The sequence below is a fragment of the Macaca nemestrina genome, chromosome 12 (genome assembly GCF_043159975.1).
Source record: "Macaca nemestrina isolate mMacNem1 chromosome 12, mMacNem.hap1, whole genome shotgun sequence".
NCBI classification, from domain to species: domain Eukaryota; kingdom Metazoa; phylum Chordata; class Mammalia; order Primates; family Cercopithecidae; genus Macaca; species Macaca nemestrina.
Window position 1 is genome coordinate 120877447 of NC_092136.1, and position 23408 is coordinate 120900854.

Below are 23408 nucleotides of genomic sequence, written 5' to 3' on the forward strand. Positions count from 1 at the left end.
GTGGTGGGGCAGGGTGAGGGTGGAGGGATGGGCAGGGTTGAAGTCTCCTTGGAAGCCCTTGGAGTAAAAGTCAGTGAATGTTAAACCTTTTTGGTTGTTTTTGTTGCTGAAAGTATATGCAAAGTGTTTTTGTCTTATATTTCAGAATGTCTAATTTAATAGGGATATAGACAGTTGGTTTAAATCAACATTTTTGGATGAGGAGAGGCTATGGAAATGAAGAAAGAAGTGTTTAGAAATATCACACAAACAGGTACTTCAGTCTAAATAGTAGTATTGTCTTGATTTTTTCCCCTCATATTTCTCATCAAAATTATGACATTCTGGGGCTAGCGTATTTGGATTAGAAATTTCAAGGGCTGTGTTTATGTATTTGGGTGGACTACAAGCATGAGAGTCAATCATAGTTGCTAATGTGCAGTCATTGATGAAAAAAGTTTGTGTCTTTGTTCAACATCTGAAGTACCTTAAACACAGTATAGTTCTTTAGTAGAAAATATAGACAGCTCTGAGGCTGTACTTCTCACTGATAATATAGTCACAGTTTTAGATATCTTTGTCACTAATACAATGAAATAAAGGCTTTTTGATAGGTATTTTAATGTTTGTAGTGCTTTTAAGGAGAAGCATAGTACTGTGATACAAGAAGAGGGTGGTAGTGGCTGACTGATAGCATAATTAAAGGAACGATCAGGAGTCCAAATTCATATTTCATCTGGCAGTGCTGGATTTTAAAAAAACCTCCTATCAAGAAAGGTCGATATGCCACATTACTATACTTGCCTATAGTGTAGCATACAGTTGAGTAAGAGACTTTGAGACACAGGGTGGTTCTTAGTAGGGTGTGAAATCGTGGTGGCGTGGTGTGTTATGATAAGGGATTTATCAGCTACACTCATTTTGCTTTTAGAATGCTAAGAGTTAAGTTAGTGAATTGGCTAACTATAATTCTACAAAATAGTGCTAAAAGTTGATTATAATTAGTTTATTTTCCATTTCATCCAAAGAGAGCATCCACTTCGCTATATTACAATAACTGAGATAGAATCACAGGTATAGATACTTCGGGATAAATGAAATTGGAAGTGCCATACAGAATGAGACCATCCAGCCTAATTACGCTGACTTGGTCAATGTCCCGGAAGTGTTTATATGGGAGAGATAGCTGTCATTCATGACTTCAGCTCCAAAAACTTACTAATGGAATACTTTATAAACCTTAAAAATGATTAGGTAGATATGCACTTACTGACATGGAAAATTTTTCATGGACTATTTTGCAAAAAGGCAGGTTATAAAACTGTATATTCAATCTTTGTGTAAAAAATATATATTTATGGCCGGGCCTGATGGCTCAAGCCTGTAATCCCAGCACTTTGGGAGGCCGAGATGGGCGGATCACAAGGTCAGGAGATCGAGACCATCCTGGCGAACACGGTGAAACCCCGTCTCTACTAAAAAAATACAAAAAACTAGCCGGGCGAGGTGGCGGGCGCCTGTAGTCCCAGCTACACAGGAGGCTGAGGCAGGAGAATGGCGTAAACCCGGGAGGCGGAGCTTGCAGTGAGCTGAGATCCGGCCACTGCGCTCCAGCCCCGGCGACAGAGCGAGACTCCGTCTCAAAAAAAAAAAAAAAAAAAAAAAAAAAAAAAAATATATATATATATATATATTTACATAGCATGGAAAAAATGGTCTGGAAGGATACACACCATGAGGTACATCCTCCGGCTTCATGTGCTTGTGAAATCTAAAGTCTCCTGGTGTGGATGTGGCTTTGTGCTTCAGATATGAAAAGCTTTTGATAATACTTATTTACATTATTAGCTTAGCTAATAAAAAGGGAAACTACATGGTGGGGTTACTGGTTTTGCCATTGTTGTTATTTACTTATTTTCAATTGGAAATTGTAAAAAATTCAGAATGAACATTGTATTATTATTAGTATTATTAGTATTATTATTATTGAGATGGAGTCTGGCTCTGTCACCCAGGCTGGGGTGCAGTGGCATGATCTCGACTCACTGCAACCTCTGCCTCCTGAGTTCAAGCGATTCTTCTGCCTCAGCCTCCCAAGTAACTGGGACTACAGGCACGTGCCACCATGCCTGGCTAATTTTTGTATATTTAGTAGAGATGGAAACTGTTTCGCCGTGTTGGCCAGGCTGGTCTCGAACTCCTGACCTCAGGTGATCCGCCTGCCTCAGCCTCCCAAAGTTCTGGGATTACAGGTGTGAGCCACCGCGCCCACCAAATGTTGTATTTTTTTAAAAGCAAATATTCTGGGAGGCGGAGCTTGCAGTGAGCTGAGATCCGGCCACTGCACTCCAGCCTGGGCGACAGAGCGAGACTCCGTCTCAGAAAAAAAAAAAAAAAGCAAATATTTAGAATAAACCTCGTTAGTAGACCTTTATTCATTGATTTATTTCATCTTTCTTGGAGGGAAAAACATATATACGTATGCTTTTCCAGAATAAATTAGTCTTTTTGGGGATACTTTTGTGCTGCAGATCAGAAAGACTGCTTTAGAAAACAAAACAAAAATTCCAGCTACCTAAATTGTCTAAGAATCTGGCAGAGTTTGGATACAGTGGATAATTGTTCAAAAGAAGAAAGCTTTTTGGAGATGAGGTTAGAAGAAGAGTTCACAAAGTGAAAATTTAATGGGTTTAAAAAACAAAAAACAAAAACAAAACTTGCAACAATTGAGAAAGGTAGCAATCCTGAGAGGTTCTTTGAAGACAGCTAGGAGATTTTCCTCCTGTGGCTTCGTTTTCTTAGTTTTTGCTGACCTCCCCCCACTCCCTGCAAATTCAGAGGCAATACATTTCTCTTTTGTCTTTTAAAAAAAACAAAAAAACAAAAAAAACTCTTTCTTAACACTTGTTTTTTTCCACCAACTGTCCCACCTCGTCCACTTTCATTTAAGCCTCTCAAAGGTATGATTGCTACTCTTTTCTCGGCTTATTTACTGAACTCCCTATTCTATGGATTCTCTTCCCTTAACTGTACTGGAAATGCTTCTCCTAAGGTAAACAAACTCTTAGTTGCCCAGTCCTTTACTGATTTTTAAATTCTCATTTTTGACCTCTGTATTCTTCATAAAGATCAATAACCCTCATCCTTGCACTGTAGTCATGGTAATCTCTCAGAATTTTTCTTCGTTTTATCTTTGCAGGATAAAGTCTAGCCCAAGAAAGGTCAGTCATGACCTTACTGACCACTGTCACCTCCACAGTTGAATCTCCTTTCCCCGCCTGTCAGCACACATATTTTATGTTTCAGCAGTACAGCTGATAACCCTTGTTTCTGGTCTCTTGTGGTTGTTCATGTGCTGTTGTTTCCTGTGCCTAGAATGCCATTCCTCACCTTGTCAGCTAACCTTGATCTTTCAAAATGGCTCAGGATTCACCTACTTCCTTGATCACACTTCTGAAAGTTAATCACTTCTTATGTTTAATTCACTATTTCTTGTCTGGCTTATTTTAGATATGTGTTATGTATCTCCTTCTAGAGTGTGGATGCCCTGAGGGCAGAGTTTGGATTTTATTCCTTCTCACTTTCTTTAGTGCTTAGCATAGTGTGTGGTGTAGATTTAGCATCTGCTACATGCTTGTTGAACTGAACTAAATGAAACTAAGCTCTATGAAGGCACACATTTAAAAAATAAATGAATGGGGAAATAAACCTAATTGGGAGAATTTGTTAAGATATAAAAATGAAAAGAGATGACAGAGAAAACGAAATATATTAGTTGTCTGCATTTTTACTAAACAATTGGTAAGGAAATTCTCATTCTCAGGTTGTCTTGTGAAGAAAACAATTACCCAAGTGGATAGCAAATCACTAGAATGAAATGTCATCTGACCCAAGGAACCTGAAGGTGAAATTGTGGAGCCTTTGACAAATTGTTTACCTGAAGTTTTGTTTCCAAATAGTGGTAGCAAAATATTGGCAGGTAGCTTTTAGAGTGTAGTTTCTGCACTTCTCTGATGAATAGATATGATTGATTCGTTGAATACAAATGGGTCCTTGTCAAATAACTGAAAGTAATTTTAAACTACTTGAGAGTATTTTCCTTTTCTCCATTTTTGTGAAAGCTATGAAAACTTCTTGAAAATTTAGCCCCATCCTAAATTAATGCATATTTTGAATTATTGTGATTTCTTTTTCAAAAGCACAAATCAGTTCCCAAGTATCTACTATTGTAGTAACTTGAAACCTGCAGAAATGGCTTCCTGCTGCAGGAAGCACCTCTTTCCTTTTTTAACCTCTACAATCAGAGGTGACAGGGAGGCCTGAATCTCCCAGCCATCTTAAGGCATCACATCTCCTTAGCTTATGGCTCCAGAATCAGCATAATTTGGGTCAAATTTTGGTAATTTGGATGAAAGATTTGGGTAACTGGCTAGCAAAGGAAATGGAACTGTGCAAGCTGAGGGTATTCTTCCAGCCCTTTGATGCACCCCATAGTGGAGCCCTGTGAAAGCCATGGTAAAGAAGGGCAGAACGCTGCTGTGGCCTTGGCAGCCTGCTCACCTTCATCTCATTCTCTCCTCTTAGTTTCACTGCGGTTTGGTTCTCAGGCTTGGATATGTTTTGTTTCTGCTTGCTTTTTCTGTGCTGTTGCTGTTTTACAAAATTATGTATTTCTGTTTAGCCATCTATTTTATTTCTCTTTTCTTCCTCCCCAGTTTCTTCAAAATTAATATTTTATATTCTACATACACAAATTCCAATTTGGAATTTTAAAAATAGAAATATTATAATAATGAAGACATTAAAAACCCTTTGACAAATTATTAGGTCATTTCCAGATACATTACTTAAAAACATTTTACATTTCAAAAAGATGATGTATGCACATGGTGAATTCAAGTTGTTCAAAAGGGTAAACATTGGAAAGCAAAACTTTCGTATTCCTCCGGAGATAGTCTATGCATATACAAGCAGATAAATCTATTTTTATAAGATTTAAAATGTATATTTTGGCACTCTGTGGGGTACTTTTTATATCTTTTGGAATTAGCTAGTGAGGCTGGCTGTATTTGTACTTTAAGAATTATACTACTCTACGTTGTTTCTTTGTGAAATAAGTATTGACCTTGCATACTTACTGTACAAAAGGATCTATCTTATATGTTTCCCAGTGTTAGTGGTCAGACATGGCCTACTTTCTGTTGTGTTGAGCTTCAGACAACTTTCAGTTGTGCTGAGCTTCTTACCTAACCCATTTATTGGGAACATAAAATACAAATTGTTTGTGTACTTAACCTCAACAGTGGTTAAGAGTACTTAGGTGACTGGATGTTTTGTTCTGATTTTAATGTAGTTGGCAAAAGTGTACTGAGCACCTTATTCTCCAATTCATACGTTATCCTGACTTTTTCTAAGCACTTTACAAGAGTATATTACAGTCAGGATCTTGAGGCACAAACGAATTGAAATTTTCACAGGCCTACTTCACAACTTAGTAATGGAAGCAAGCAATATCACCAAAGATCCCTGGCTCTCTGGCTTTCAGCACCAATTCAGAACAGTTTTACAAATGTATTAGAACTCTGCCAACTATAGAGGTAGTCTGATATAATTTGATACCTGTTATTTCCAAAATGTCATAGATTACCCTCCCACCCCCCAAAAACCTTTTAAAGGCTCTAGTGAAAGATCTTTTTCCATCCTGTATTCCCTCATTTTTCAATCTGTTTGGTTTTCAGCCTTTTTTCCCACCTACTGTTCCTCCTCAGACTGCCCCAACAGATTTTGAGTAGAGTTACATTACCAATCCATTTCACAATCTTGATATTCTAATTCAAAACCTATGTATTAATGTGTGCCCATCTGCATTCCTGGAAAGCTAATCCAATAGTGCATCCTGGAAAATGGCCAATGAAGGCGCTTGGTGTTGCTTTTCAGTCTTAAAACAAAAACAAAACAAAACAAAAAGTATTAAAAAAAAATCCTATTTGGAAGAGTTCTTACAACATGGGACCATGAGGGAAAGCTTTTAAGTTCCCATGTTTGCTTGCTTACTAGCACTTTAACTTGAATATGTCTTTCCTACCATCCCTTGGTTTCTCTATATTTAAATTTGTATGTAAGATTACTGCCCTTGAATTGTGTAAGTTTGAGTTTAAGTGGTTCTGAAGCCTCCAGATAAAAGGTGCTGCTTAAACTCAGTGATATTATTTTGACAGTGACAGTTCACCCTCCCCACACACTTTGTATTCTTTTGATCTGCTGATTGTATGAAAGATAACAATGTAACTTCTTTGGCTTTTTCGTTAAAAATTTCTAAAAATTCTGTTGGCATTCTGCTTGAGACAGGTTTTTTTTTTTTTTTTTTTTTTAATAGCTATGGTGCCTGTCTCTAGTGGCATAGTCCCTGCTCTATGTTGTCTGCTGTTGGAGGTGAGGAGTTTACATTGAAAAAGAACTTTTCAACTTGAAATTCCCAAAGCCCTAGCTGAACACAACACAGTTCAATTTCGACACACTCAGTGTTGGAATAGAGGGCGGCCGCTATGTAAATACTTAACACTGTGTGGATAGAAAGAACAAAGTGTCTTGTACTAAAACAAACTCTATCTTTTAGCTTACAAATGGGAATTTTGAGCAAAGGGCAGCCTTCTATTTTCAAGGTCACTTTACTCATGATGACATTGATGCCATTTATCATGAAAATTTTTGTTCAGTGGTTGGGCATGTGCTCAGTGAGCATCTCCTGTGTTCTAGGCATTTGTAAATTGCTTCCACAAAGTCCAGTAGATCATGGTCCTGGTAGTAATCTAGGAAATGAGCCAAGTTGAACAACCACTTTTATATTCATACTGTTTTCAAATTCTTATTACAAACCTGAGAGGAAGGTTTAGACCATATATAAGTGAGAAAATTAAAGTAGAGAGAGATTAGGTAATTAGCCTGTGGTTTACCGAGCTAGGGAAAGAGCTTAAATTTCCTATGTCCATGTGCTTTCTGTTGTACTACAACTTCCTCTTAGAATTAACATTTATATGTTTTAGAACTTTACAATGGCCCTGTAATCCAAATAGTGCATTTGTATGTTTTAGGGCTCTACAGCAACCCTGTAATCCAGGTACTAGAGATGTTAATACCTTATTTTATAGTTGAAGACATTTGAGATAGCACTGACTTGCCTGATGGTACAGAACTATTAGATAATCAGACCTGAGTGGGGCCTAGACCTACCCTTCATCCTGAATTCTCTGCCCTTTCTTCTCAGCACCTGAGAGGCTAGTGATTTTAATACTTGGCAACATTTATCAAACTGTTACCATGTATAATAAACTATGCCTGATGCTATGAATTGGTACTGAAGGAAATAGGATTACACACTTCCACTCCCCTTTCTAATGTAATGGTAGAGATAGGATAATCACATAAGAAAAATACCTAACGTTCATTATAATTAAACAATATAAGCAAAAGTAAACCAGTAACTATAGTGAAGTAAACATGTCACCACTAATGGGAAGCAATTTGAAGCATTATCTGGCTAATACCAAAGAGCCTTCTGAGAAGCTTTTCAGTGCTCGTTCCTGCTGGTTTCTTTTAGGAAAAAGTACGGGTAGTGACGTTTCAGCCTCTTCAGGGCTACTGGCTTCTTCCTTGTAATCTATAACCATGTTCGGGTCTCTCTTATTTTAAGATATAAAATCTTGACAGTTGCCCAGATTCCCTACTCTCTTATCATCCCATCTTCCTTCTCCACTCCCAGCAAAGCTTCTTGAAATGTTGGCTAAACACTCTACTGTCTGGCTGTTTTCTTTCTTTTTCTTCATGACTCAGCTTCTTCTTCCTGTCCCTTAAATATCAGTGACTATTGTGTTATTGTTCTTATTCATAACATTTTGTATATCATAATGGTGTCCAAATCTTCATCTTTAGCTCATTTTTCTCATGCAACTCCAGATTGTTTCCCTGGATATTCCACAGGCACTTCAAATTGAACATGTATAAATTGGAGTTCATCATTTTCTTCTGTACAACTGGCTCTGTTCCTGCTTTCTTGTTAGTTAATGGTATCACCAGTCACCTGGTCACCTGAACTGGAAACCTGGGAGTCATTTTTGACTTTACCTTCTCCCTCAGTCCCTGTAATTTCTGAATAGTTTGCTTTTTAACATGATCATGAATATGCCTCTGCTTTCTATTTATTCTACCACTGAATGACTTCAAGCTCTCACGATCTGTCTGCTGTATTCTGGCAGTATCTTCCTAACTCTTCCCCCTACCTTCAGTCTTGTTTCCCTCATATTCACCAGCTCCAGGATGAGTTTTCCCTAAAAATTAGTTGTTGTATTCCCTTCCTTAAAACCTTTCAGTTTTTTCTGTTTCCTATAGGATAACATTAAACCTCCTAATGTAGTATACAAGATCTCCTCTGAGGTTCCTATTTAGATGCTCCGGATGATGTCTACCATTGGCAGGCTGCTTTGGCAACATCAGATATTTTGTGCTTACTCATATATACCATAATACATTTTGACTGCCGTTCCTTTTCTTATGATATCCCTTCTTTTGTACGTATATCCTTCTCCCTTCTGATTATTTTAGAAAAAATGCCTGATACCTAATAGTTGAAATTACAGAGGTCAATTTTAGCTGCCTATATTTTGATTAATATTTAATATGGTCATAGGACAGCCCTTTAAGTAATGAGTTATCAGGTTGTCAGAAGTTAGCATGTTGTTTAATATTACCTGTTTTAATGTATGCATGAGTCCTTCTCAGTATTTATCTTCTCAGATGCTGGAGTCATTCAATGTTTGGACCCTTAGCTGATGCTAAACAGAAAGGACCCTACCCAAACTCAGAACGAAAAAAGATGACATTTTGTATTATTTAGGAGTAGGTCCAGTTATAGGTAACTAAAAAATTGAGAAGAACAATGGCTTAAGCAAAATAGGTTATTTATCTGTCACTGAAATTTCCAGAGATATGTACCAGTATGGCAGCTCAGTTACATGAAGTCCTCAGCGATGCAAAGCCCTTTCAGCTCTTCGTCCCACTTTTCTTAGTGTATATTCCTTGGGTTCACTGTCTGGTGGTATCAGTTTTCTAGGCAACAGATGGAGGAAGAAACAAAGAAGGAGGGCAAATGGCACACTCTGGTCATCTTTTAAGGATGATTCCTAGAAGCTGCCACAGAATACTTGGTTTCTATCCCATCAGCTAGAACTTAGCCAGCACTCATTCCCAAATACAGTTATCCAGTTAAAGGTTCTTTGACTATGGAAGAAGATAATGGATTTTGAGGGACAGATATTAAAGGATTCATCCAAACTATTTAGCCTGGTGTTCAATCTGTACCTTCTTTTTCAGACCTTTCTCCAATTACTTATCCACATGAATCCTATGCACCAGCCAAAAGCCTTCTCCTTGCCCTTTTTTGAAAGTGATCAACTCCTCTTCTAAATCTTGTAATACTTTTCATCTGTATTGCAGATAATATGCTCAACTGTTATTGCTGTCATTTGTCTGTATATGTAGCTTCCCTAAATTGTAAGCTGTCACCACAGTATATGTTTATAGGGTCAGTGACCGAGTATCATATGTCTTGTAATGCCTAGTCTAGTACTTTATAAGTAATTGGTTTTCAATAAATACTTCTTACGTGAGTAAATACATAATTCGATGATTTCTTGGTTTCTTGTAGCATTTTAAGAAAGAAAGATGGATCAGCCTAGTGGAAGAAGTTTCATGCAAGTATTATGTGAAAAATACAGTCCTGAAAATTTTCCTTATCGCCGTGGCCCAGGGATGGGAGTCCATGTCCCAGCCACACCTCAGGGCTCTCCTATGAAAGGTAAGAAAGATGGGACCTAAAACACTTATTTAGTGGAACTTACTTAGAATGTTAAATCACAATGTTGCCTTGTTTGCAAATGATTTATTTTTAATTACAGTCAAATAATCTTTCCTCCTTGTTATGATTTCAGTTTTCTAAAGAACATAACAGGACTGGTTTTCCTCCAGATTGACTAAGAGATATTTTAGTTGCATGTGTAGGACAAGAATAAATTTGAGTGATAATATCTCAAACGCATGTTCTTTTATGGAACATAGAGGGTACAAAACAGTACAGGACTGGCCTGTGCCCTCCAGGACCTTATAGCCTAATTGGTTTACAAGACATTCACATTTACAAAGGTAAATCAACACAAGACAATTTATGTTGAGCCAAATGAATGGTATAGTGACTGGGAAAGAAATTTAAAAGATAATTAATATGATCAAAAAATGATTCAAAGCTGTGAGATTTTAACTAGTCCTTCAAGAATGTAGAATTTGGTTAGAGATGAGATACATTCTAGGAGAGGGATTAGATGTGATCAAAAATCTGTAACTAGAAATGTGCAGGGTATATTTTTGCTTGCCTTTTTGCTTAGCGTTGCAATTGAGAGTTCTTGGAAGTAGTTTTTTGTAATTATGGGGGATTAATATTGAATCACTGTTTTAGTTCTTACTTTCAAAGGTTACTGAGTGTTTGCTGTTTCTAAATACAATAATTTTATCTCTATGTAACCTGAAATGGCAGAGAGAAGTGGATTTCTTGGTAATTTTTTTTGAGGGGGATCCATTCCCATTCTGAGAAATATGTTGCTGAAAGTAGCAAGTTGAAAACCATGTAATTTGAGGTCTCCATTAACAAAGTATTACTTTGATGAGTCCTTGTTTAATACCAAATGGGAAAAGAGTGATTGCATTCTCATGTTTATCCTTTTTAGTAGAGATTGTGAGAGTGATTTTATTGACACATGTGTTTTTGAAACAGGCAGTAGTCAAAAAGTCATTGCCTCGGTTTGACCAAATTCAGTGAATAGTGTAAGACTCTGAAACACTTTCTCCCATTATAGTTATATTTTTAAAGAAGGCTAATTTTCATAAGGGACAAATTCTGTAGGGATATGAAATGGAGATAATTGATAGACAAGAGTGAGAGAGATTAGAGTTCTGAATGGATCCACTTAAGTGAGGAAGATTTCTTGAATGATATAAACTTAACAGAAGTGATTTAGTAGATTAATGGTTTGAGATGATTTTCAGAGGCACAAAATATAAAGATACACATCAGATAGAGAGAAAAGAGCCATCCAGAATACTTCGGAACTAAATTTAAAAAAGAAAGAATTGAGACCTGTTAGAAAGTACTGGTAGTCCACACATGAATTTCATGGATCTCTTTTTCAGATGATAAGATGATAGCGTGGATGAGGGCTCTGTTGTTGGTAATTGAGATAAACAATCCTGCTATGAGTTAAAGCCTAAAGGACTTTTTTTGGTGGTACTGGTGCAGTACTTCTGAGCTCCTCCTGGGCAATAACTGGGTGTCTCTTCTTAGAATTCAGTACCCTTTGGTCCCATTATATCCTGTATTTTCTAGATCCTTGTGTAATTTCACACAGTTTGATTTTTGTTTCTTGACAATTCCTGGGGGCTGAACATAGGTAGACTAGAATTTGGCTGATATGGAAAGTATTTTGTGTCTCCCATCATTCAGATCGCCTCAACCTCCCAAGTGTACTAGTGTTGAACAGCTGTGGAATAACCTGTGCAGGAGATGAGAAAGAAATTGCTGCCTTCTGTGCTCATGTGTCGGAACTAGATCTGTCTGACAACAAACTCGAAGACTGGCATGAGGTGAAGTTTTTATATTGCTACATTTTGGTGAAAAGCAGCAGTAACCCTTGTTTATGTTATATGTTCTAAATTCTGTTCTTATGTGATGTCTGTATGGCTTCTTGTTGTCTGTATATCTTATTGTCTGTATGTCTGTATGTCAAGATAAATAAGGCCTATAATCCCAGTGCTAAGGAGGCTGAGGCAGGAGGATCACTTGAGCCCAGGAATTCAAGACCAGTCTGGGCAACATAGCAAGAACCCATCTTTAATTAAAAAAAAAAAGAGGCAAATAACTGACTCTGTCTATGGTGATTTTTTGTTAGCTTTGTTATTGTTACTTTGTTTTTCATCAAGGTGAAAATCGCTAAGGAAATTCAGGCATCAAGAGGTTCATTAGTCTTTGTCAGCTTAAACTGCTAACAGTGCATTAAATTTTCTACTGTTTCACTAATTTATGCATCCTATGCTCATTCTCTACTTCTACTTAATATAAATATTGACTGAATGTTCAGTAATGTAAATTTTACTGAAAATTGACATAAAATTGATTGTTGAAACTGAGATTATAAATATATTTATTTTTGTTATTGAAATTTATTCAAATATTTTACAACTTTTCTTATGTTATCAGATCCCTTGGGTGGTTTGACATAACTGATGTGTTGACCTCAGAGTAACTATAAACTACACACACAGTTTGTAAAAGTACACAAATACAGTTTTGTAACATTCTCTTATTATTATATATAACATTAACTACCTGCTTATAACATTACCTGATAGAAGCTACCCTGAAGAATAAGGTTAAAATGTTCTTCCTCCTTGGTTCATTCTTCTGCCTTAATTTGGGCTCTTACTTTTTGATGGGACTTTAGGAAGACTTTCCTAATGGGTTTTCCTGGATCCGGCTTTATTCTGCTTCCGCTAAGCTGTCTTCCATAGTGCTACCACAGACTCCTTTTACTACATGAAGCATGATTATGACGCTGTCCTGCATAAAGGCCTATAGTTGCCTTTCTTTGCCTGGAAACTAAGGTCTGACTCTGTAAGCATGGCTGTTCATCATATGGCCCTTTGCTATTTCTAGAACTTTTTCTCCCTCTTTAGCCATATACTTTTACTTGCAGCTCATGATAAACTCGAAATAAAAAGCTTCCTTGCTTTTATTCATTCTGAACCCACTGCTGTCTTTCTTCTCTTGTCTACCTGGCCACTTCCTATTTATCCTTCAAGACTTGGCCCAAGTTGCTATTTGTCTGTGAAATTTTCCCTGGCTGTCTCACAGACAGATTATCCCAGAGCACCTACACTATACCAGTATGAAAGGATTTATCACAGTCAGGTGTGATGACTTGCTTACTTCACAGTTTTCCTAATAGACTATGAGTTTATTCCAAGTGGAGATTTTTATCTTTTTTTAAATCATAAGCCCAGCATACCAAGTAGTCAAATGTTTGTTGAGTGTGTTAATCATTAAATGATTATATTTTAAGAATTGCTCAAGACCTCTTGTTCCAACTTTTCCTGTGATCTTAAGAAATTCACTTAATCCTTTAGAGCTTTAGTTTGCTCATCCATAAGATAGGCTTGCTGATAAAATTAATCATTGAAACACTTAGTAGATATTGAATGCTATACAAATTCTAAGACAGATTTCTTGTTTAAGAAAAACCTATCCATAACCTAGTTTTGGTAAGCTTTTCTTATATTTATCTATTTTATGCCCTTGTTTAATCTGGTAACTGTGTTCTTGGTTATATTTCCTACTTTTATTAGGATTTTAACCAAAATTCTTTGCAATGCATGTCACCTATTTCTGAGTGATTTATTAACATATGCAGATATGTAGGGCTATTCTAAGAAATAACTTCTATTTGTATATGTATTTATTTACTTATCTGAACAACTTGTATAGTTTACTGTTTAACAAATTACAGATTGTGCCTTCTTGGTCCTCTGCAACATTTAATTGCCACACATGCTTTGTCTGCACTTCAAATTTGTTTCTTTGGAAATACAAAATTTTACAAAGGTTTTGTGCTTTGACCATGTATATAAGCTTTTGCTAATTACTGGGAACAGTTTAATAGTGATATAGTTGCTACCTCAGGAGGAAGATGTGTATAGTACAGATCAGTACACAGTATGTAAACTAAGTAATTCAGCATTTTTCTCTGCTTAGACAAAGGTCTATGTTAAATTTTTCTCAAGCCACATTGACATGTACCCAAAGGGCCACATACTTATTTATACTGTATTTGTACTCAGTTTGCATATTCCTAAGTGCTCTATTGTCTGTTTTCAGGCAGTTTTCAAGTAAATATTTGTTGCTGTTACTTTCAGGTATCCATTTTCCAATTTATTTTTGTTTTCATCATTCCTTTATTATTTCCTCTTTATCCTTAACTGTAGTTGATCCCAGTCTTCTAGAGGATATATCAGAACATAGAGAAGGGAGAAATATGACAAAAGAATGTTGATTTTTAGGATTGATTAAACTCTTTGCCAGGCTACAAATGCTTCATAGATTGCCAGTTTTAGGACATTACATTTCAACCCCATTATAACCCATATATCTGATTACCAAAAAGATAATTTGTCCTTAGCCATTAACGGAATTTATTTCAGCCAGTACTGATAGGGCAATGTGGAACCAGTTGTATATTTTTCCCTTAGTTTTTTGGATGACCAAGAATATTATAGGTTATGAGTAACTTCTTTTGTAGCTTAATTTGCTGGCTGCTGTATATCCAGAGACTAAGATAAATATGGATGAGAAAAGTAATACTTTTGGGGAGGCAAAGATTTGCCTTCACCCTTCTAAAATTGGGCACCTATGTTTAAAAATAATGTAATTTTTTAGCTTTTGACTTGAATTTTTGACTGAGTAGATCTTTGTCTGTCCTTTCCCAAGGTACCTTCTTTTTACTCCATTACTTATCAAAACCATTTTATGAAAGAAATTAAACCTAGTGGTTGAGAGGAGGGAGGAAGTAGCCACTCAGGTAAGGTAGAGAATAGCTTAGGTATAGATGACAGATTGATATCTTAAAACCCTTTTCCCATTTTTCTTAAATCTTCAATTTCTTCCTTTTTAGAAGCCAAAGTAAAGGGTCCCCTATTAAATAATAGAATTGTAGAAACCTAAAAGGTGATCTGAGTTCATCTCCATGTTTCTGCACATGAGCATACTCATTCCAGTTGGAGGAGTCTTTTTTATTTTTAGAATTTAAAAAAGAGAAGTCAGTATACTGCCCTAGAAACTCATGGAATGTTTGTCAGCTTTTGGTACTGGGAAATTTTTCTGTCATAAGTAAATTTATCTGTGTAATGAATATTACGTCTTCCTGAGCCTTATCAGTTTGAGGTTACGCAAAAAAACCTTTTTTATTTCATCCCTTTAAAGAAAATATTCATTTATTTCTAACATTTGTTATTTTTCCTGCTTGAATGGTTAAATTCTAGTCCAGTTTTATCTTTTAGGATATTCTAGAGTTAACAAGTCATTATTCTGAATATTTATTTTCCCTGTGCGGTAATGCTGATGCCGACTGTGGTGATTATGTCATATATCTGCTAGCCTTGGGAAATCTCCCAGAAATTGTTTCAGAACCCTTAAATTGACTATTTTTTAAAGTGTTTTCCTCTTTATTATAAAAATAAAATATGAGTGGTAGTAGTTAGCAAAGAGTTTATGTTTTATTTTTATTTAACTGGGGTTGTCCTATAATTGAGTTATTCTTTATGCTTTAGTTGGAGCATATTTCCTGTCCCCCTCCCACCCCCACAAAGAGGTTAAGTATAGCTGGTAAGCATCTTCTGTATGAAAGTTCTTCATATTGGTATTCAGTCATAGAATGCAGTATAGATTGGTTCCTGCATGAACTATTTAGCTGTGTTTTAGTCACAGACTAAGCTCTAAATACTAGCCATATATTGCACAAATGTTTGGTACCATTTGATTGCAAAAGGGATCAAGCAAGAGGATATGTGCACACTGGTATAAATTCCTTACACTTTAAACAGAAGCCTAGTGTATTTTCTCTAAAAGTCAGCTCATTTCTTCATTTGTACAATGAAGATAAAAATGGTACCCACTTTATAGGGTTAGTGTGTGGAATAAGTGAAATAGTGAATGCAGGGAACTTTTTCTTCTCACCCACTCTTCTGAAACTTCTTGGAATTAATCTACTTCTCACTGATTTTAGAGCTCCTGAACTGAATGTTTACACAGTAGATCTGATGTAAAATACAGGTTACTTTTTCTTTCTACCCATGGTTCTCCCTCCTGGATACTCTTTTGGCATTACTTCTGGAGCTCTGAAAAGAAAGATATTCAGGTTACAACCCTGAAGCTTGTCCCACCTATGAAGCTTCTGTTTCAGTAGTTATGGTGGAACGTTGGAATCAGTATATTTTAAATTCTGTCAGTGATTCTGTTGAGTAGCCAGGGTTGAGATAATGGTTCATACTGTGCTTATGTTCATAGTAGTTACATTTATTGAATGATTTAGTGCCATTAAGTTATTCAATAAATAAGTGCCACTATGCAGTAGTGAAGTAGGTAAGTACTATATCTGCTTTTATAGCGCTTACATGCTATTGGGGGGATGTGGGGAAACAAGTTTCAAAAAAATGTGTCACTTGCTATGCTAAGCACTTTATATGTGTATCTCATTTAATCCTACCAACAGATGGGAACTGTTTTCCCTATTTTACAAATGAGGAAACTGAGATTTGGAAAGGTTAAGTAACTTGTCTGAAACCACACAGCTAGGAAGTGTTGGAACCTCGTTTGAACCCAGGTTTTTTTACTCTAAAACTAATCCTAACTACTCTTTTCTCCTTTTCTTATAACTTTTACTTACAACATTGCCTGGCTGTTTGATGCTTAATACATTTACTGGACATTTAGCATTTATTTCATACTTGTTTAAGCTGATCCTTCTCACAGATTGTACCAAATAGTCTTCAGTCTTCTTTATTCATTTTTTCTAGTTATATTTTTGATGTATAAATATGGCATATTGGAAAGAAAAATGGCTCTGAATTTTAAATCCCAGACTTGACCTTTGTAACTATAAGATCCTTAGTCAAATTATTTAACATTTCTGAGCCTCAGATTCCTCATTTATTAAAATGAAAGTAGTATTATCTTGCAAGCTGTTTTGAGAATTTAATGAATAAACTGTATCAAAGAGACTAGTACCATGCAGACCAAATAGTTAAGGTCAGTAATGCTCATTTTCTTTTTTTCCTTTTTGTCTACCAAGTTGCTAGCTAAATCGTTGATAATCTTGTTTTCCCTTTCATTATATAGTTATGGATTTTGTTTGTTTTTGAGTAAACATATTTTAAAGTTTGGTACATCTTTAAACCAAATTGAAACTGTTTTCTAAGTGATTGTGATAATATAATCAAACTTAACACATGAATTACTACCAGGTGAATTTTAACCTTTAATTAGCCTTAATATTTTGCTAAGAATGAGAGGAAGGAGATATTCAAAGAGAATTATAGGAAGTAATCTCAACTCTTTAAGAAATGTCATCAAAACTATCTTTTCTCCACTTATCAAAGAGAACATCACATAGAGCAGAATCAGAAGCCTTTCTAAAGGCAACATAGGAAATCTTCCTTTTTACCATTAAGTTCTGTTATGTACCAGTCAGTTCTGCCACTATTTCATTGAAAGATTAAATTATTTGCCAAGGTTTGTTGAAATCACTTATGTCCCTCTGTGAGTACCGTTACTAAATAGGACTCCTTGATGTAAACAGCCCTTTGCCTGGAGACCCGCTCCCCTAGGCTTTCTTGAGCATGACTGCTATTTAACAGCTCTGATTACTGCCTGATAATGCTTTTCTTTTTTTCTCCTTAGGTCAGTAAAATTGTGTCAAATGTTCCTCAGTTGGAGTTTCTAAACCTGAGTTCCAACCCTCTGAATTTGTCGGTTTTAGAAAGAACATGTGCTGGGTCCTTCTCTGGGGTTCGCAAACTTGTCCTCAACAACAGCAAAGCTTCTTGGGAGACAGTCCACACGATACTGCAGGAGTTACCAGAGTAAGCCCAGAGAGCATGAGGGCAAGGGAGCTATGTTGCCATCTGTGTTAGTACATAGGATTACTGCTGATCTCCCACCCAAGAAATACTAGAACTGCAGATTGAGTGGAGAAAGAGGTTAGAAAAACGAAGTTATTGGAATGAAAATGTGCGGGTAATCTAGTAGCATTTCCAGTGGAATACATGTTCAGTGTTGAGTAGCACCAAGACATGGGATATGTCATCTCTGGGCTAGAAAATACCCCTGAGAAGCACTTATCACTCTAAATCAACTCAGCCTTACTCCATTTTAATCTTCTGATATGAGAATTGAGCCTCAGCCCTTTTCTTTGGGAGGAAAAAGTCATAGTATCACTAAAATGTGTTAACATTCAGATGATTAAGTACCTAGCTGATCTGATGGGAAAAGTGACCTAGTATTATTTTCAATAAATTAAGAAAGAAATTATATTTTAGTCAATTAAAAAATGCTTTATTATGTTTCGTTTGTCTCTATCTTTGTATTTACATGTAAGTGTGCAAAGGAAATTTAAAGAAGCTGTAGTTTCTTTGACTGTATAAATATGGAAATTCTCAAAGCCCTTCAGAATCTTGTCCCACCCAACTTATTCCATCTTAATTTCGCACTCTCACTCTAATGAGATTGGTTTCCTCACTGCACCCAACACCCAGCATGGCACAGAATGAGCATTTAAGTGCTAGTTTCACTACTAATCATATGACCTTTGATGAGCTACTGAACTTCTTTGAGCTCAGTTTTCTTGTCTGTAAAATGGGCATAATTGCATTTACCTTGCAGAAGTAGGGATAAAATCTGTAATACACCTGGCATAGGGTCTGATACAGGGTAGGGATTCAACAAATGATAGTTATTATTTCTACTTCTAAACATTTGTTCATGTTGTTTCTGGAATTTTCTTCTATGTCCTCTCAACTTGTGGAAGTCCTCCCCTCCTTCAAGGCCATGCATCCTTTCCTGGTTATTCTAACTATAATTTCAATTTCATTCTTATGTGAATGACTATTATACTTACAGTTAGTACTGCTTAATTTAGTACTTAATTAAGCACAAAAGTAATTTCGCACTACCTTACATCATTCTTTGCTATTTCAGTGTGTACTTTAGGTTTTGTCTTCCCAGCTATAGTTTGAACTTCAGGAAGATATCTTGGTATTTTCTCCACAATTCCTAGCAGAGTCTCACATATAGTAGGCACTTATTTATTTATTTATTGAATGAATGAAAATAGATATAAAGTAGAAACTAAACTGCTTTAAACATGAAATATTTCCTTTTGTCTCTGCAGTTTGGAGGAGCTCTTCCTGTGCCTTAATGACTATGAAACAGTGTCTTGTCCTTCTATTTGCTGTCATTCTCTTAAGCTACTACATATAACAGACAATAACCTCCAAGACTGGACTGAAATACGAAAGTTAGGAGTTATGTTTCCTTCACTGGATACCCTCGTCCTGGCCAACAATCATTTGAATGCTATTGAGGAGCCTGATGATTCATTGGCCAGGTTGTTTCCTAATCTTCGATCCATCAGCCTCCACAAGTCAGGTGAGGTTCAGGCTTGTTCTTATTCTACATTCAAATTAACCTGAGCATATGCATGAAATACAATGAAAGTATATTTCTTTCAGTCACAGTTTTATCTTTTTTAGAGTGAATTTTCTATATGACATGCAGATGCCTATGATTGGCTAAATTTAAGACATTGATTTTCATAAATGATCTGATAAATCCTGAGTGGCATAGCATTACATTGACAGTTTATATTTTATACATTAAAGGGGTCATGCTATGAAAAGAGTGAAATGAAATTCATACACTGGATATTAAAAGACACAGTAAAAATAGTACAAAGAATTACAAAATAGACCATTTTATCTGGACTTAGTTTAAGGAATCCCAACCTGCTATGTCTTTTCAAATGCTGACTTTTTTAGTATCTGTATGTAATTGATTGTCAGTTTATTGCCATTTGATCCTGTGTATCACAGGAATGAATATATTTAGCTTATTTCTTTTTTATTGATAAACTTTATTTTTTAGAACAGTTTAAAGTTTACATCAAAATTCAACAGAAAGTGCAGAGAGTTTTCATATACCCCTTGTTCCCACATATATACAACTTCCCCCACTGTCAGTGACCCACAGCAAAATGGGACATTTGTACCATTTCAATCAATGAACCTATGTTGACTCGTTATCACTCAAGTCCATAATTTACCTTAGGGTTCACTATTGGTGTTGTAAATTCTACAGATCTTCACAGATGTGTAGTGACACATGTCCACCACTGTAGTAACATTCAGAATAGTTTCCCTGCCCTAAAAATCCTCTGTGCTCCAGCTATTTACCCCGTCAATCCTGGCAACTATTCATCTTTTTACTATCTGCATAGTTTTGCCTTTTCCAGAATGTCATGTAGTTGAAATCATACAGTATGTAGCCTTCTCAGATTAGCTTCTTTCACTTAGGAATATGTCTTTAAGTCCTCCATGCCTTTTCATGGCTTGATAGCTTATTTGTTTTTAGTGCTGAATACTATTACATTTTCTGGATGTACTACAGTTTATCTTATCTACTCACCTACTTGCTGAAGGACATCTTGGTTGCTTCCAAGTTTGGACAGTTATGAGTAAAGCTGCTGTAAACATCTGTGTACAAGTTTTTGTATGGACATGAGTTTTCAATTCATTTAGGTAAATACTAAGGAGCATGACTGCTGGATCATATGGTAAGAGTATGATTAGTTTTATAAGAAACTGCCAAACCGTCTTCCAAAGTAGCTGTATCATTTTGCATTCCCACCAGCAGTTCAAGAGTTCCTCTTGCTTTACATCCTAACCAGAGTTTGATGTTCTCAGTGTTTTGGATTTTGACCATTCTAATAGGTACATTGGGGTATCTTGTTTTAACCTGCAATTCTCTAATGATGTATAATATTGAACGTCTTTTCATATGCTTGTTTGCTATCGGTATATCTTCTTTGGTGAGGTGTCTGTTCAGGTCTATGGCCCATTTTGTAGCCAGGTTGTTTTTTATTCCTTATTGCTAAGTTTTAAGGGTTCTTCGTATATTTTGAATAACAGTTCTTTCTGAGATATGTCTTCTGCAAATACATTCTCCCAGTCTGTGACTTTTTTTCTCATTCTCTTGATATTGTCTTTTAGCTTATTTCTTTTCTTTTTTTTTGTTCGAGAAGGAGTCTTGCTCTGTTGCCCAGGCTGGAGTGCAGTGGTGCGATCTCGGCTCACTGCAAGCTCCGCCTCCTGGGTTCACGCCATTCCCCTGCCTCAGCCTCCAGAGTAGCTGGGACTACAGGCGCCCACCACCACGCCTGGCTAATTTTTTGTATTTTTAGTAGAGACGGAGTTTCACCGTGTTAGCCAAGATGGTCTGGATCTCCTGACCTCGTGATCCGCCCACCTCGACCTCCAAAAGTGCTGGGATTACAGGCGTGAACCACCGCGCCTGGCCGTCTTAGCTAATTTCTTAAAACACCTATGTAATTAGAAATAACTCTAACCTACAACTGAAAAAGCATAAACTTAGTTTAATTTACCATAGAGGTTTTAAAAGTGGGAAGTAAGTTTTAAAATCCGGTGTTTTGCACAAGGAAGCTGTTTATTTCATACCTTGACACCCTTGAGCTAACTATTCTTCCTCCTTGATGGAAATGCCATTCTAAGGGATGAGGGTAGTTGTGACTTGGGATAGTTATACACCAGAGACCTCCTAAATTGCTCCTCTGTCTTTACCCCTGCTGAAGGTTGATAAAAATAGGATGGGACTATGTTGTTCTCTGAAATAGACTTGATGCATTGTGAAATTGACCAGCTTCATTATTATAGAAACATTTTTCCTATGTAGAAGACCTGCCTGACTTAGAAGTTAAGTGTTGACTTGGAGAATACATGTTTCTCATAGCTATAAGAAGAGTTTCATTTTAGGACTAAAAATCTTAATTTGTTACATATTCTCCTTACTCAGAGGTTCAGGTTTTTGTTTTTGTTTGTTTTAAATTTTAGTTCTCTCTCTCCTGTCACCAAATTCATAATACAGTCACCCCTCCATATTCATGGACTCTTCATGCATTCAACCAACTGCAGATCGAAAATACCGGGGGAAGAAGGGTAGTTGTGTCTGTACTGAACACGTACAGACTTTTTTCTTGTCATTATTCCCTAAACAATACAGTATCACAATTATTTACATTGTATTAGCTATTAAAAGTAACCTAGAGGTAAAGTAAACAGGAGGGTTTGTGTAAGTTATATGCAAATACTATACTACTTTATATAGGGGACTTGAGCGTCTGTGGATTTTGGTATCTTAGAATTTTTCAGGTAAAATATTTGAGTATGTTAGTATCAACTCTGATCAATAGTTTTATTCCATGAGTCTATATTTGAATGAAATGAGTTGGTCACATAGCTTTCTTTAAATTATGTAATCATGGCATACATCCTGCTTATTGATGAAACTACCAGTAACCCCTCTTTATAAGTCATTTTGGTAGAAAATGAGTAGATGAGAGGATGTTAGACAATAACGCTCTTCTTTCTTAACCCCTGGATCACAGAGGTGGGAGAGGCTATGGGGAAGTTTTTGTGGTTTTAACTATGTTCTACTCTTGCCTTGGATAAAGAAAACTTTCAGACCATTTAGTTTATGATCATTTTCAACATTTCAGAAGTTATTAATTGAGCTAATATTTTTGCTATGCTTCTTTTCTTCTTTGTGTGCATCTCTGGATTTACTTAATATATTTCTCAAATTAGGTTTGCAGTCCTGGGAAGACATTGATAAGCTAAATTCATTTCCCAAACTGGAAGAAGTGAGATTGTTAGGAATTCCTCTTCTGCAGCCTTATACCACTGAGGAGCGAAGGAAATTGGTAATAGCCAGGTCTGTTGTCCTGATTGTTTTGCTTTATTTTTGTGAGGCCTTATTGTTTCATTAAAGGAATAATGCACTATTTAGTGGGAGTGCACTATGAATTTATTCATCCTTTGAGCAGACTGTGCTTGAAGGAGCTGCCTCTGTAGCTCCAAATCCTGCTGAAAAGGAATGCGAGCAGTATGATGAGGAAAACATGAAATGTAGTGGGGCTGCTGACACCACTGAAAAATTTCTCTACAAATCTGTTTTTATGCTTTTTAATACTTAGAATATTTGAAGTCCTGTTTGGGGTCACAAAGTAAAAGTACGTACAGTAGGGAATCATTTCTATTATGGTTGTCCTTATTTTCTCTGTTAACGTATTGATTATTCAGATCGCAAATTCCTGAAACTTGGACTGTTTCATTCGTGGAAAACTTAAGAGAGCAGCATCTGCATTTTCTTCTTGAATGTAGGTTGACTTAAATATGACCACCATTATTATCTTCTCTCTAACTCCCCTTACCTTTTGTGTCTCAGCCGCTGCCTCCACATAATTGGGAATTTCCCATGAGTATTTATTTTTGTATGAACCTTTAGCAGAAATAAGATTTGGGCTAAAATGCAAGGGCCATAGAGCTTTGCTTTTTTTCTCTTTGTATACTATACATACTAGTTTTGAAAGGGGAACTGTAGGCTTTAAGGTTCTCTAAAGAAGAGTGGTTCTTTAAACAGGTTGTTGATCTTTGTGACAAGCTAATGCCTAGCAGATCCTTACTGCTTTGTAGTTGTTAACGTACACATT

General features: G+C 36.3%; 1 protein-coding gene across 6 annotated transcripts in view; it reads left to right on the forward strand.

The window, feature by feature from the left end:
• The window catches only part of LOC105476345 (tubulin-specific chaperone cofactor E-like protein), a 167740-nt gene that overhangs the window by 12306 nt on the left and 132026 nt on the right, over positions 1 to 23408 (forward strand). For 4 of the 6 annotated variants that reach the window (XM_071075728.1, XM_011732166.3, XM_071075727.1 and 1 more), the window contains exons 2-6: positions 9680 to 9829; positions 11525 to 11664; positions 17528 to 17709; positions 19017 to 19273; positions 22504 to 22630. In XM_071075728.1, the coding sequence (XP_070931829.1) occupies positions 9697 to 9829; positions 11525 to 11664; positions 17528 to 17709; positions 19017 to 19273; positions 22504 to 22630 (839 nt within the window). In that variant the 5' untranslated portion in view covers positions 9680 to 9696. Of the gene's footprint in view, positions 1 to 145; positions 254 to 9679; positions 9830 to 11524; positions 11665 to 17527; positions 17710 to 19016; positions 19274 to 22503; positions 22631 to 23408 lie in introns of all 6 variants that reach the window. The other 2 variants (XM_011732169.3, XM_011732167.3) reach the window with 1 other exon arrangement.